At 32.9% G+C, this 15098-nt stretch overlaps 1 protein-coding gene across 1 annotated transcript; it reads left to right on the top strand.

Annotated features, from left to right (window-relative positions):
* Positions 1-3165, top strand: LOC116187390 (protein LATERAL ORGAN BOUNDARIES). Its single transcript, XM_031516058.1, has 2 exons — positions 1-409; positions 2160-3165. The coding sequence occupies exon 2, from the start codon at positions 2163-2165 to the stop codon at positions 2733-2735; it is 573 nt and encodes a 190-aa protein (XP_031371918.1). The 5' UTR covers positions 1-409; positions 2160-2162; the 3' UTR covers positions 2736-3165.
* Positions 3166-15098: the final 11933 nt, after the last annotated feature.

The following is a 15098-nucleotide window of genomic DNA, read 5'->3' as shown; positions in this document are numbered from 1 at the left end:
ATCCCATCGAAAAAAAAAAGAGAAAATGAAAATAGAAATTCTCTTTGCCTTCCTCTTCACACATTTGCCTCTTTTTGTTGCTATTGAGTTTTTATTAGCATTCCCTGTGTGTGTCTGTCAGGGCTTCTCCTCTCTCTCTCTCTCTCTCTCTCTCTCTCTCTCTCCCCCCTCTCCTCCTACTCCTCCTCCCTTCTTCCTTGCTCTCTGTGTCTCTACCTCCTCCCTATCTACACACTGTGTCCAATTAGGGTTTCATGTTCATCCATATTTGATTTGCTTTTTTCTCTCTAGCTAGGAAGAAAGACTCTTCCAAGCTATAAGGGGAGGTTATATCCTATCACTTTCTACAGTCTCACAGAAAGAAAAAAGGCTTTTGAAAGAGAGGGGTGAGATCCCTATAAGGCAAAAGGTAATTCCCTTTCCCATTCTTCTGATCAAAACTTGCGCATGTACAGAGACCTAATTGATCGAAAACCATGTACACACACACATATATACATATATATAGGTATGTATGTCCTTTCTGCTGAGCTTTCCTTGTGTCTGAGTCTGCTGAGAAAGAAGTAGGATATTGTGCAGGATGTGTTAGGTAAAAAATTTTCAATTTAGCTAAAGGGTTCCTGCAGTATATAGATAATGTAATATTTCATAATTATATCATCATAGTTGATTAAGTTTACTTTAACTAAATATTTACATATATATTCATTGAAAAAACTTTCACATACTTAACCCAAAAAAAAAGGAACTTAGAATCGAATGTTATATATATCTATACATACAAAATGTAGAGTTACTTAACCCATAGCCAGCTGGAAAAACACAATCTAGAGTTACACATATATGCATATTCAGCCAATGATGAAACATATATTTGTTCATGCAAATGGACACAGTTCCTGTCACCTAAAAGAACAATTCATTAATGATTAAGGAAATTGTCCAACAATGTCAGAGAAAGGAGAAGAAAGAGAGAGAGAGAGGGTTTGATGCGTAGAAGTCAGAGTAAGAAGAATTAGTTTCAAGGCAAAAAAAAAAAAAAGCTGAAGGAGTTCGAGGATTTGTCAGAGACTCAGAGGAAATATATTTCCATATATAATATATATACATAAATACAAATTGTGTAATGCATGTATATGAGTTTTAATTAAATTCGTAAGATCCATATTCAATCTTTCCACAAATGTTTCAGAAAAAGGATTTTCAATCTTTCTGTTCGTTTTCCTTCCGAACTTGTGACTGGTTTGAAGCTTAGAAGGATGATTTCTCCTTTCTTCTGCAGATTACAGCAATGATTCTTTTACAAAATGGGCATTGTTTCCCACCAGGAAAAAAGAAAATGGAGGCATTGGTTCTGAAAAGAAAATGAAGGCATTGGTTCTGAGTCGATTGTGATTGTGATTAGTCTAATTAAGACACACACAAATTCATCCCAAAAAAATTTGAGACATTCAAACCTACAGAATGAAAATCTTTCTTAAACTATATATAAGTCAGAATTAGTGAATGAACTCCCAAATTCATAAAACAAGTAAATAATTCCATGATTTAGCAGCATTTACAATGTCAAACCAGTCGGTATACATAATATCATCACAAGTAGCCAGTAGGTATATTTTCTCTGGATAAGTCTATTGATTGAACAGATTTAATAACATCATCACTTAGCCAAAATTTACCCAAACAAAAAAAACAAACAGGTTGTTATATAAAATGCAATAATTGTAAATACAGCCTCCAGGAAAACTCCGGTAGTATGTTTTACAACAATTAGCAACATAAGCTGGTATTATATAGCGGGCACGTGTTATCTGATTTTTCCATATCAAAAGAGAGGAAGATGCATGCAATTAGTAAAACCATTACAAAATTAAGAATTTTAATTAGTAGCTAAAGTAATTGATATTTGAATGCACGGCTCCACTGTGCTTTCAACTGAAGGAAAAGAGTTCTGCTTTCTCAACAATTCATGTGACTTTGTTTATGTGATTTAATGGAGAAACGAGCATCGAAAGAGATAAAATGCATGCATATACTATGTTTCATATCCATAATGATCAGCCAAATAATATATATATATATATATATATATGTAGCTTAATTTATGAGTGTAATTAGTGGGGTTAATTTTTGTTGTACATATGTGTGGGGTGGCAAAGATTATGTCGTCATCGAACAGCTCCTACAACTCACCCTGTGCCGCGTGCAAGTTCCTGCGGAGGAAGTGCATGCCCGGCTGCATATTTGCACCCTACTTCCCTCCTGAGGAGCCCCAGAAATTCGTGAATGTTCACAAGATTTTCGGGGCGAGCAACGTGACTAAGCTGCTCAACGAGCTCCCACCGCATCAGCGGGAGGACGCAGTCAACTCCCTGGCCTACGAGGCAGAGGCCAGGGTGAGGGACCCGGTATACGGCTGCGTGGGAGCTATCTCCTTCCTCCAGAGACAGGTCCAGAGGCTCCAGAAGGAACTTGATGCAGCCAATGCGGATCTCATCCGTTACGCATACAACGGCGCCATCCCTCCATCGGCTTTGCCTCCCGGGACAACCTCAATGCAGCCAGTACTACCTGTGGCTCGCCGGCGGTCCTCAATGGAGTTTGCCGCAGACCCAGGCAGCATAAGCAACGGAGGGGGCGGCTTCTTTCAACCTCCTCCATATTCCCTTCCGTGGGACAACAACCTCTCGGGAGACATCAATGGAGGTGGAGGAGGAGGTGGTAGTATGATATGAAGAACTGAAAGATCATCAGTTCTTGAATAACCACTCCCTCTTTATATGCTTAAGGTGTGGGAGTATATATACGAATTATTTATACCGGGGATGATCTCTATCTATATCTATAGTATATGTGTCACATGGACTAGCTTACACAGCTAGGCCAGGATTTTTATTTATTAGGGTTATCTATATATATATATATATGTATATATTATATATCATCTTCCCCTGCTAAAAGACCATATACTATATAACTAGGTTTGAGCAATTTGTAGTAGTGACAATGCATTCGAAACCTAGAAAACAGTAATGGGGGGGCTATATATATAAATATATATATATATATATATATATGCATATGTGGTGTGTGTAAGTGTATGTGGCTTGCTAAGGATTTTTTAGCATAAATTGTTATTTGACGTCAATATTTACTTGGATGCAACTCGATCACAAAGCATGTGTATGCATGTGGAGTTGCTATTCTCCCTGTCAATTATTTATGTGGTTAATAAGGGGAATAAATCAGACACAACTTTACTTAAGTTTAAAGCTATTGCATGCCATTATTCTCTCTCTCTCTCTCTCTCTCTCTCTCTCTCGCGTGCTTCAGTCTACGCTCTTGTGATCTCATGTATATATGCATTCAATCTACAATCCTCTCATCAAGATTTTGTCAGTGCCTTTACTAACTTTATCTTGCTCTCTTTCTGCCGCTTTTTCTTGTTGATCAGGACCACGTTTTTTAATTCAACTTCTGATCAATGGATTGATTTGATCCCGATCTGCGTTTCTTAGCCCACTAGATTAATTAACGGCACCTAACTTGTAATTAAACTTTAATGCCTTTCGATATGCATAAGTCCATTGCACGGTATAATGTATTAGTTTTCATTGGGTGCTTTTAATCTAGCATATTTGGGAGTGGTTTGCTGACAGTTGGTGGTCGTGATCGGTGTGAGGTTATTGTTGCTTTTCTGGTAATAGCTAGGATCGCTCGCCAATTGCAGCTATTCTACTGTAATTTTGATTTCATTAAAATGAAATAAGATCTTCTTTCTTATTAAAAAAATAAAAGTTCTTCGCACGGTGCACATCAAGGAAGAAATATATATACATCGACTAGGGTTCCAACATATGCAAATTAATGCATATACAAATATCTATTACCTTTAGCTAATAAAAGCATATGATTGATGAAAGATGAGAGTCTAAACTATTTAATCATTAAGTATAAAATCACTTAATGAAATAAGTAGAAAAATTTTTACTTAATGAAATAAGTCATTTTTCACTTATTAATGCTCTTTACTTTCTCACAAAACTTTTCTCATCTTTATCATCCCTCCCCACTTCTTACACATTTCCTCCCTTAACTAATTAAGTGCTTAATTTTTAAGCACTTATTTTATCAAACACCACCTAAGTCCTTATACTTTTCCTTGAGCGTCCAGCACATTTCGATTCAATTTGTTAATGCCCCATTCTTGACTATCTTAACCAAGGTCCAAGGCCACAGGCCAGAATATTAAATTTTCTTGTATATGTCATGTAAATGTACGCTATATACACTTCTCGATGAATAACATATATATATTTATATATATATATATATATTTCCTTGTTACACCATTAAGATACACAAGCGAAGTTGGGCAACTTGCTAGCAGTCGGCATTCAAAAATTGAACTCGTTCATGTCAAATAATGGGACAAGATATTAACGTTGACAAGATGTAAACAAAATAAAGGAAAAAGAAAAATGAAATCTCTGTTCCGGAATCACACAAGACCAGTGTATGCGTCCGTGTGTGTGTGAGACCGTGACGTAGAATCGGTGGGGTCGTCCTTCCTTCCGATGATCGATCATGACTGGTAAAAGATATAATAAATAAAGCATATAAATAGAAGTCCTGACTCATGAGGTATTATTAATTCAATAAATTAAGTAAAAATATTTGAGGAAATTAATATGGGAGAAGATCTCTCGGATTCTGAGATTTCTCTGATCTGCTGCAATGCAATTTCACAGTGAGAGAGCTGTCACGTCCGGCCGCTTGTCCTCGATCGATCCCTCCATCTCCGGATCATATCCACACATACCATTCACACACAATCGCAAAGAAACCCTAATCTCTCTCTCTCTCCCCCCCCCCCCCCCCCCCCCCCCCCCCCCCCCCCCCCCCCAAATTCTTTCTGGGATCAGATAAATTAGAAGCCATGATATGAAATATGGTTTGAACCCAAAATATTTCAGGACAAAACAGAAATTCGTGCACCGGCCAGCAATGATGTTGCACCCGATGGGCTTCGCAGCTTGGTTGTAAATTGTAATGCTCACCAAATACACTTGGTGAACTCTTTCTTTTCCACTATTGACTTTTTTTGTTGTTGTTGTGTGTGTGTGTGTATGTTGTTCTTTGTTGTTTTCCGGATTATTGTTTGATCTCTAGTTTGTGATCCGTATGAAGGAACTGTTGAGGACATGAATATATACCAGTTGAACGATCTATCCCGTGAAAGTAGTAGAATTGTATCTAAATCAATGAAGGTCATGCCATGCTTCAAACAGTGTTATTTGGACGAATGTCTTATATTCAAAATAGTTCATCTTAATAATAATTATATGCTATATATATAGATAGTGGGGGTTCCTTTTCTTAGGACTAATTATTGAACCGAAGGGGGAGGAGCATTATTTTATCAATTAAACCGTACCAATTGCGCAGAAGTTAATAATATTCTAAAAAAGTGGGTTTTGGTCGTCTCTACTGTAAGCTGAGAGCAGCGGCAGCGGCAGGGCAGGCAGTCAGTCACTAGTCAGAGTTTGTGTGTGAGTGTATGGGGGAAAGGAAAGGAAAGGAAAGGAAAGTAAAGGAAGGAACAAGGAAGGAAGCTGTTAGGGTTTGTCTGCAAGAAATGAAATTGTGTGTGGTGGGGTGTGGTGTGGGCCGGGCTAATTCTGTTCTTGGCATGCATGTAGGAAAAACAGCAACAGTTCCCCACCCCACCCCACCCCCACTGTTACTGTACGTTATTGTTCCAGAATCCCTCTATCAACCCGTCAATCTCTCTGCTGTTTTTTTATTTTGTCTCCAAAATATTTAGACGTAGAAACGAAGCAAAAGCTAGCAAACAGAAGAGAAGAAACTGTAGACACAGTTGTATATATGTACATCTACACGCACATATATATAGATATATCATGTTCTTGTATATATGTATACGTAGACATTAAATTTTGTGGTGAATATATATGTAATTACTAGAGTTGGGAAAAAGAAGAATCCCCGATCGAGGATTAAACGTTTTATGACCTGATCAGCTGACGGAACATCATGGTCTCAGCAAAAAAAGAAATAGAGGACAATTGGTGGGGCAGGTATTTATTATACAGTAGATCAGGGTGAGAGCTGCAGGGCCGTTAGATCCAATAGAATCTGAAGCAATGTGTGTATAGTATGGTATCGTATAGTGTACTACTGATCAATATTCCAAGCAAAGGAAGGAGGAATGAATTTGAGGGGGGGAATTCCTTTTCATAAACCCTGTTGCTCTTGGTGGGGCTCAGCTCAGACATTAATCTTGAGAATTGAAAGGGAAATTATTAGAAAGGTCTTTTGGAGTTTTCGGAATGGATGTTTTTGATGTGCCATAGCACAAAGGAATGTCTTTGTCTCTCTCCACTCCTTCTCTCTCTCCATCTCCGTCTAACTAGCGAGAAACTAACACCATAAAAAAGTTAATGTTATTAAATTAAGCAATTGTCATAGAAGGAAGATGGTGTAGTGTTATGGCGTATACTCTCGCCTATCAATCAAGATATTACAGATTACACTCTTATTGTGGGACTATCGGTACCCTTTAATTAGCTATTAGAATTTTTATTAAATTGTATTAAGTGGACCTCCTGTATAATCGGGAAAAAAAAAACAATTGTCATCTCCTATGACTAGCTATTGATGATCACAGATATGTGTATATACATATATTTATCCACCTTATTTGTATTTGCTATATAATGTCATACCATTTTTATCCCAGTTATTTTCTTATTTGGCTATACAAATATGTTTTATCAATTTCTCACTTTCTAGGCATGCAAGGTGTAAAACAATTTCTACTTGATAATTATGTGATAGACTTATGATTAATTGAAACTTCAATATATTCTATTTATATTAGATGCTTTACTACATTTTTATGGCTAATACTACATGGTTGAGCAAGTCATAAAATATAGTTCTCAACTAATTCCTCAAATAGTTGAAAAAATTAATTTTTTATCCTCCATAATTCTTCTTTTATGTGAAAACAAATAAATTAGTCTAACAATAAAATAATGCATGGATCCAGGGCCCATAAATTATAGGCCCCAATGGAAGAATATTGTAATCAACATATATATATATATATATATATATTGGTGAATAATATACATATATATATATGTATGTATGTATGTAATACTAGCTTTTTTGTCCATGCGATACACGAGTTACTATCTAGAGTAATTATTTTTAGATGGACTTTTAAAAATTTTCATATCACAAATGAAGTTTTCATTATATTATATATTCTTAAATTGAAAGCATTCAAATATTAGTACATATGATAACAAGTTTAGAATAATTACAAATGAGTTATAATACCAAATATGGATGAAAAAAATAATATTATTTAAAAAACATATTACATTTTCTTAATTATCAATTTCTAAAAGAATGCAATGGATAACCTCTATGTATTTTGTAAAAAAAAGTGCAAAAAATCTATTTTTTAGTAATTTTTAAATAGATTTATCTATTACTATTTGAAAAGTGTTCAATATTAAAATATACTTATTGCATGTGGTAGATTTTTCTTTTAATTAGTGATTATGTCGAACAGCTTTTTATAGATATTTATTTTAAGAAATTACATTTTTTATAAATAAATTTTGAGATTATATATTTTAAATCAAGAATGTGCTTATATAATAAAATTATTAAGTATTTAATGATTTATATGCATTTACTAATTTAATCCTAATTATATATACATTTATAATTATTTTATTTAGATATTTACCTTTATGACCTTATACTATATATGGAATTACTTTTTTAATCCTATTTATTATGGGGATACAACTTTATATATATAGATTGTTACTCATAGTAAATTAAGGTTTTCTTTTATTCTATATATTAATTTTGACTCCTCAGTGACAACTCTCATTTAATTCGTGCAATAGAAGACTTTTATAGACAATTTCTTAACTCGCGATGAATCGACACTTTAAATCCATACCATTGATAAGAATACATAAAATTTTACAAATATTCCATTCTTTAACTAACATACACTATATAAATTAAAATTAATGTACTATAATTGTTGTCTCTTAGTTATTTCTCCGATAGCACTCAACATTTTTCCACAAGTAAACTAACTAGGAAACCATGGTACAATAATAAATTAGAAATACAATAAAATAGAAAAATACAGAATGTGCACATAACATATACAAATAATCGGAATACAAAAAAAATTATGTATGTGGTGAGTTGTGGTCCCTCTTCAAATAATATTCATAAATTCGACTTTAAAAAATTCAAAGTAAATACAGGAAAATACAAACACTGGCACAACTTGCTAATTATCGGACTCCATCATCAATAATACACATTTCATAATCTCAATTATCAATAATACGTTTGTTAGTATAATTCATAAAAATGTCAATTAAAAATATTTCAAAGCATTATTCCACTGCATTTCTAAAATATATCTCACAATATGTTTAAAAAATATTTCTCATAAAAAATTGATTAAAATATAAAAATACAAAGGTCCGCACAATGCGCGGCACCAACGCTAATATTTATACGAGATAGACCGCATGAAGTCCAAGTCACATCGGCGATAATTAATGTCATTAATCACATATAGACTTGGAAATTAAATAGCGCAAACTAGCTGGATAACAAAAACTGTGGGGACCTCACTAATTTGCAAATAGTAAAAATGACCTTGAGATTTGTAATTGGAGATTAAATTTTCTCTAGAAGGAGGAATATAATGCAACGCGCTTTCACTTAATAATGGATAGATTATTTTAGTTCATTTCTCACGGTGAGATTATTTGTATCACTTTATTAGTTATTAAAATAAAATTTTTATTTCACTATGCTAAATCTATAAAGTTCTTTTTATAATAAAAAAGATATTTCTGGTTCAATTCACTTTTTTCACAATGTTTCCATTTTCTATATGATCATTTCCGATTTGTTTCACACAATTATATATTTAGTAAACTGCTCATATTTCATGAAGTTCCCAACACGATCGAGGAGAATTACAAGAACCTCTGTATTAATTCGTCTCGCAACGTTTGATAAGCCAAAATCCTCCTATTGAGTTATTATGCATGCATGCATTCAGTATGCAAAAGCTCGTAGAGCATTCAGTATATGAGATCAACGGAGAAAATTCTCTACAACCAATATATTAGCAATGAAATGGACATGCATAGATATATAGAATTGATCAGAGGATTGATACACACACACACATATATATTTATATACATATCCAATTGCTGAGATGCACGCTTGATAGAATATTGCCCTTGCTTGCTAGCTAGAATCTTCTCAGACAATTTGATGTCAGATAATTGACATGATCGTCTACCTGCCCCCATTTCATATTTCATCTGCACGCTTTATCCGAGAATTACCTATTATTTAGTTGGACACACGCAAAATATATATATATATATATATATTATATCTGTGGAGGGATGGATATAGGGAGGCGGGGGAGTCGCCCCTTTCTACTCGGAAAAAATTATGAAATTTTTATTAAAATTTATCAATTTTATTTAATTTTTAATGAAATTATCATATTCTCTTTGTATCGTACAAAGTTCCTTTAAATTTTATCCCCTTGGACCAAATTCCTAAATATGTCTCTATATCTGCGTGTGTAACATTAAATTAGCCCATTTGGTAATGGAGTTACACTCCATTTTCCCTCGAATTCAATATAATTATTACTATTTTATCTTTTTTTCCTATTTAATAATAAATTCTTACATATATATTTTCTTAATCATTTTTACAATCAATTTTTTAATAATAAATTCATCACTCCACTTCGTTCTTCTATTAATTCAACAATATAACCATTATTTTTTTCTTTTTTCTCATATTTAATAATAAATTCTCACACATATTTTTTTCTATACCATCATTATAACCCACTTAAATATATGATTAATTACATAGAAAAGCACGACTTTTATATTTTTTTTCTAAATATAGCACGACATTTAGAAAATAACACAGAAACGCACAACTTTTGCATTTTTTCCTAAATATAGTACGACCTTTGTATAGTACGTTCTTTACACTTTTTTCTATATATAGCATGACCTTTAAAAATAACACAGAAATGCAGGACCTTTAGACACGATCTTCTTTTTTAACGTGTCAGAATTGCAGCTAAACCTGAAGGTCGTGCCTTTTTTTTATGTTTTTTTAAGTTCATGCTATATTTAGGAAAAAAAAACACGCGTGTTGCACCCGAGACTTTAGAATTTAAATTGTGAAAACACTTTTTTCTTTTTTTTGGGTAAGATAACGAACTAAGAGTAGAAAATGTTGGAAAAATAATATGACAACATGATTATGATTAATGGAGTTAATAAAAATGCAATATAGTATTGTACGTATATATATAAAAGTTGAAACTTTTCACCTGGTTTCAATTGTTACTATTCTCAAATTCTTATTAATCACCAAAGTGAAAAACAATATATATAGTCTAGAAAAAGATTCTTAACAAACTAACTAATAATGAGAATACCCTCTCTTGCCAATTGTTTATATGATTATGTTCTTGATATTGCCTCATTTAGTCGATCTGTATTGTTCATAGTCTAATCTCTCCATAAGCACGATTCCTTCAACTTGCCTTGTCAAGACTACCGGCGAATGTGTTAGTTTTTCTTACCAAGTCATACAAACCTTTATAATATAAGTATTAATACCTTGTCTGTGCATATATGCATTATGTGCCAAACATAAATATTTTTTAATTGAAAGATCACGTGTTTGGTCCTGGTACTCACGCATGTTGTATTGCTTTGGTCTTGGTACTCACTATGCCTACATTTAAAGTAAACAATATAGAATGATTCGTTGAAGATTCTTGTAAGATGAAATTCTGTAGATCATTTTATAAATAGTTAATTGATTATATTGGTTGTAAATAAAAAAGGTATTTGACGCATCGACAAATAACATTTTCTACCTTTAATTATATATATATATATATAATATAGATGGTGCTACCTTCTCATACCCACTTTATGGGCTAGACTTACATGCAAAAGTAAAAGGAGGTTCAAGTACCATAGGAGAAAAATAAATAGATAAGAGCCCTTGAAATGAAAGTGCGTGGTATTATTTAACTGTAAATAGTATTACCTAAAAATAAAGAATGAAAATTTACGATATCTTTTCATCTAAAATTGCAATGTAATTAATAAACTGAAAAAGAGGTGAATAACGCAAATAGAGAATTGCGAATGATGGACACATATACTCTAAGCGATGTATATACAGTAACTTGCCTTTATGGTGACAATGTATGACATGTATTATGACTGATTGCTTTTTCTCTAATAACTTGATTGAAATAGAAAAATATTTTTTTCAGACGATACACATTGTTTTATCCTTATATTAGTGCTGAACTCTTTGGAAATTAAGATAGGTGGCTGATTAATTAATTATAATAAGCGGATGAATCTAGATAAAAAATGCAATAGGTGGTCCTCTAATGGGGCAAACCATCCATTTGATTTTGAAATCTATTTGATGCTTGATAAAGAGTGCCCAACTTAAAAAGAAGATTACTAATAAAAAGAAACTTAAAAGGGAGATTATAACAACATTCGATGCCATTTCTAAGTAATGAATAAACAAACAAATTCACATTGAATAAATAACCGGATGAAAAATTGCTGGAAAATGGCAATAAAAAACTCATTAAAATTGAAAAAAATGGTCTTGTGATTTAAAATACTCAAATATGTAGGCACTTATCTAAAAGACTAAACTTACATCAATGGATTAATAGGGAACTTCAAAAAGTATACGTACATGATTGTAATGCATATGTTCACTTTTTATTATTATTAATAATACAATGGAAATCCATAAGCCTATCGTACGAAAATTGAAACTGAAAATTAATAAAATGCATAAGTAGTCCCACGATGATGATCGAACCTGTAGTTTCGTGATTGTCAAACGAGAGCCTACAAACACTCACTTTTTTATATTTTCATTTGACGATCCTCTTATCACAGAAAACTTTTATCATTCCAAAGTGATTATCCACCATCTCATGCTATTGGAATTCACTCTCATTTTGAGAGACATGTGGCCCTGAAGAGGTAATATTATGCACCATATAAGAAAAAAATCAAAAGTATTATATGTTCATGAAAAAAATATTACAATACTAAAATTTTAAAAAATGAAATATATAACCCTTAAATGAAATGAAAAGTACTTTCTTTCCGTGAAAAAATATATATTGCAAGATATAAGAAGCACATATCTATGGAAAAATTAATTCTCGCATGTTGTTGCATGTCCTTACCGAATATTGATTTTCTCATTTTATAAGAGAAAAGCCTTCAACTACAATATTTCAGAGATATTAATGGGAGTTCGGCTGATCTTCACATCGCTTACTTTGATGAAGAATGGTATAAAGAGACGGTGTCTCAGAAAATCAATGAGGGAGAAATACCCTTGGACCCCTAAACCATGAGCTGGGAGAAGTCTAATTTGGCCTGACCTAAGTAGTTTTTTGGGAATTACTTCGTCCATCATCACGAAGGAAAATCCAATCCTGCAATTTCCAGTGGCCTCATAAAAAATAAATAAAAAAATAATAGAAAATTCAATAAAAAATTGCCAAAGCGAATTAAAATCACAGCGTGCTCGCACGCCCCACGACGGTGTGCCGTCCAGCCACTGCATTGTCAACGTCCCCAGTGGCCTCAAATGCCACCAACAACCTCGCATGTGCCTGGAATCTAGCCACCACGGCACGAGAAAGTGAGAATCGAAGAGAGGGAGGGCTGAAGGAGAGATCCACGAAGGGACGGCGGCTCGATTCCAGCCATTACAACTATGTTCGAAGTTGCCAATACTGTTTGCGCTACCGTAAACAACTGATAGATCTCTTTGTGCCATCTACTTCAGAGAAACAGTGTCGGTAATTAAACAATCAAAACGAAAATATGCAAATCTGTCGTTCATCCAAATGATTCCGATATATGATCAATGGATATAACAAATTGTCTCGCCGTTAAATTTTCGCTTGAAGATACATACAAATTTTCGATATCAATAAGTTTCAGTTTCTGAAATCTGTCGGTACACAATATGGCCCCTTTCACTTCGACAATGCCCCCCTTTGTCTTGCGAGAGGATGAAGAGACCAGCGACCTACACCTACCTCCTCCTTGCATCGCATTATTCCCGGGCTCTTTCTCTTTTTGATTCAAACTTCATCAGGTAGTGGTGGCTCGATTACGGTAATCACAGCTATGGGTTAGGTCGCTGGTGACATTCCAGGGAGACTTCGAGCACTGGCCTCAACGATGAAGTGACAGGCCGCCATGGAAGGTCTTTTTTCTAATGTACGCAAGTTTATTTTGCCTTAAGAGGTGCTATTCATTTTCATGAAAAGACATGTGGTGTATAGATTCGTTTTTTATTTTGTTGTAAACTCCTTTTCTTTGTTCAAATTGGAATCGAAAATTCTTATCATCAGATTACCGGAACAAGGGTTAGGATCATCATAATTATTAAATTCAAATCAGCAAGTATGGCATTTCTACCTAAATTGAGACAAAAAAAAAAAGTTTGACTAAGTGTTAAGCAATGAATGTTGAAATCGGACATGTGATGCATCAATCTTTTAAAATATAAATTGATATTGAGAAATGAGAATTGAAAATTGAAAATTGAAAATTGAAAATTTGGAAATCCATACCTTGGATAACTCGGTCGAGGATGACGTGAGGCCCCAAAAAAAAACACCGCTGGGTGGACATTCTTGGACATGCTGTCGGCTGGCCGAATTGAAGGAGGATCTTTTCACTTTTTTTCAATAAAAAATTCGTAACAATATTTTAAGGAATAAAGGAAATTTAGGACAACTCTTTCGTAATAAGTGAGTCGGCTATGGCATTTTGGTAATAGCGATCAACATTCGACCGCACAAACAAAATAATGATCATCAATCTTGGCCTCCGAGCAATTAAACAAAGGAAATTTGAGAGACAATGTTAAAATGAAGATCCAATTCCTGCCTAAGTCATCATAATCATACGTACACAACCAGTTACAAAAATGAAGCGCAAATATGTAACCGTTTTAAGAAAATAGAGCAAATGTATCTGCAATGATAAATGAATCTTTCAAAAAGGCATTTCTAAAGGGACCTCAAGCGACAATTGAAGATAATTTACAATGAGTACAGAAATGGAACATAACTATATTATTAATGGTAGGATCAAAAGTCACGAGTCGAAAGTGTATGAGAAAAAATCATGAGAGTATAATCGTACTTTCTGAATTATCAAAATTGGAAAATCACTTTCGAAGTATTCATACTTTTATATACAGTATAAAATTTTATTTTTAACACAAACATATATACATATATATATATATATATCCTTTTTTTATAACAACTATTCTGATTTGTGTAATATATTTGCTATTTAACATACAATAAAATATGCTCTAAATTAATAAAATTAGACTAATTTTGAATGGTTTGATAAGCATTTTTCAACTAATGGTCTCAATGCACTATATGTTTATCTAATCGAACAATGTGTAATATGTATATCTTTACAGATATTCACACAAAATCTATTATGCATTTTTTTTAAATACAAAAATTTAATGACATTCTTATTTCAAATATATAATTTTTATTTTTTTACATTACCATAAATTCACATATTACAATAATTTTACCTTTATAATAATAGAAATTAGATTAAAATATATTTGCATTCTAACACAATAAAATATGCTCGAACTTAATTTGAAGTTTTATACGATAATCATTTAATAAAATTAGGCTAGTTTTTAATGGTTCGACAAATATTTTCCATCTAATGACCTCAATACATAATATATTTATCTAATAATTGTATAATATACATATTTTAATAGATATTTGCAAAAAATTGGTTACGCATTTTTAAGTACAAAATTTGATGACAATATTATTTTTTTTATATTACCATAATTCATATATTACAATAATTTTACCCTTATACCAAGAGAAGTTA

This window comes from Punica granatum, chromosome 8 (assembly GCF_007655135.1).
Source record: "Punica granatum isolate Tunisia-2019 chromosome 8, ASM765513v2, whole genome shotgun sequence".
In the NCBI taxonomy this organism is placed as follows: Eukaryota; Viridiplantae; Streptophyta; class Magnoliopsida; order Myrtales; family Lythraceae; genus Punica; species Punica granatum.
The sequence above is the reverse complement of the archived record's forward strand: the minus strand, read 5'-3'. Positions and strand labels throughout refer to the sequence as shown.

Excerpts from the sequence above, each read along its gene's own strand:
- LOC116187390 (XM_031516058.1), top strand. The coding sequence starts at position 2,163 with ATGTCGTCATCGAACAGCTCCTACAACTCACCCTGTGCCGCGTGCAAG.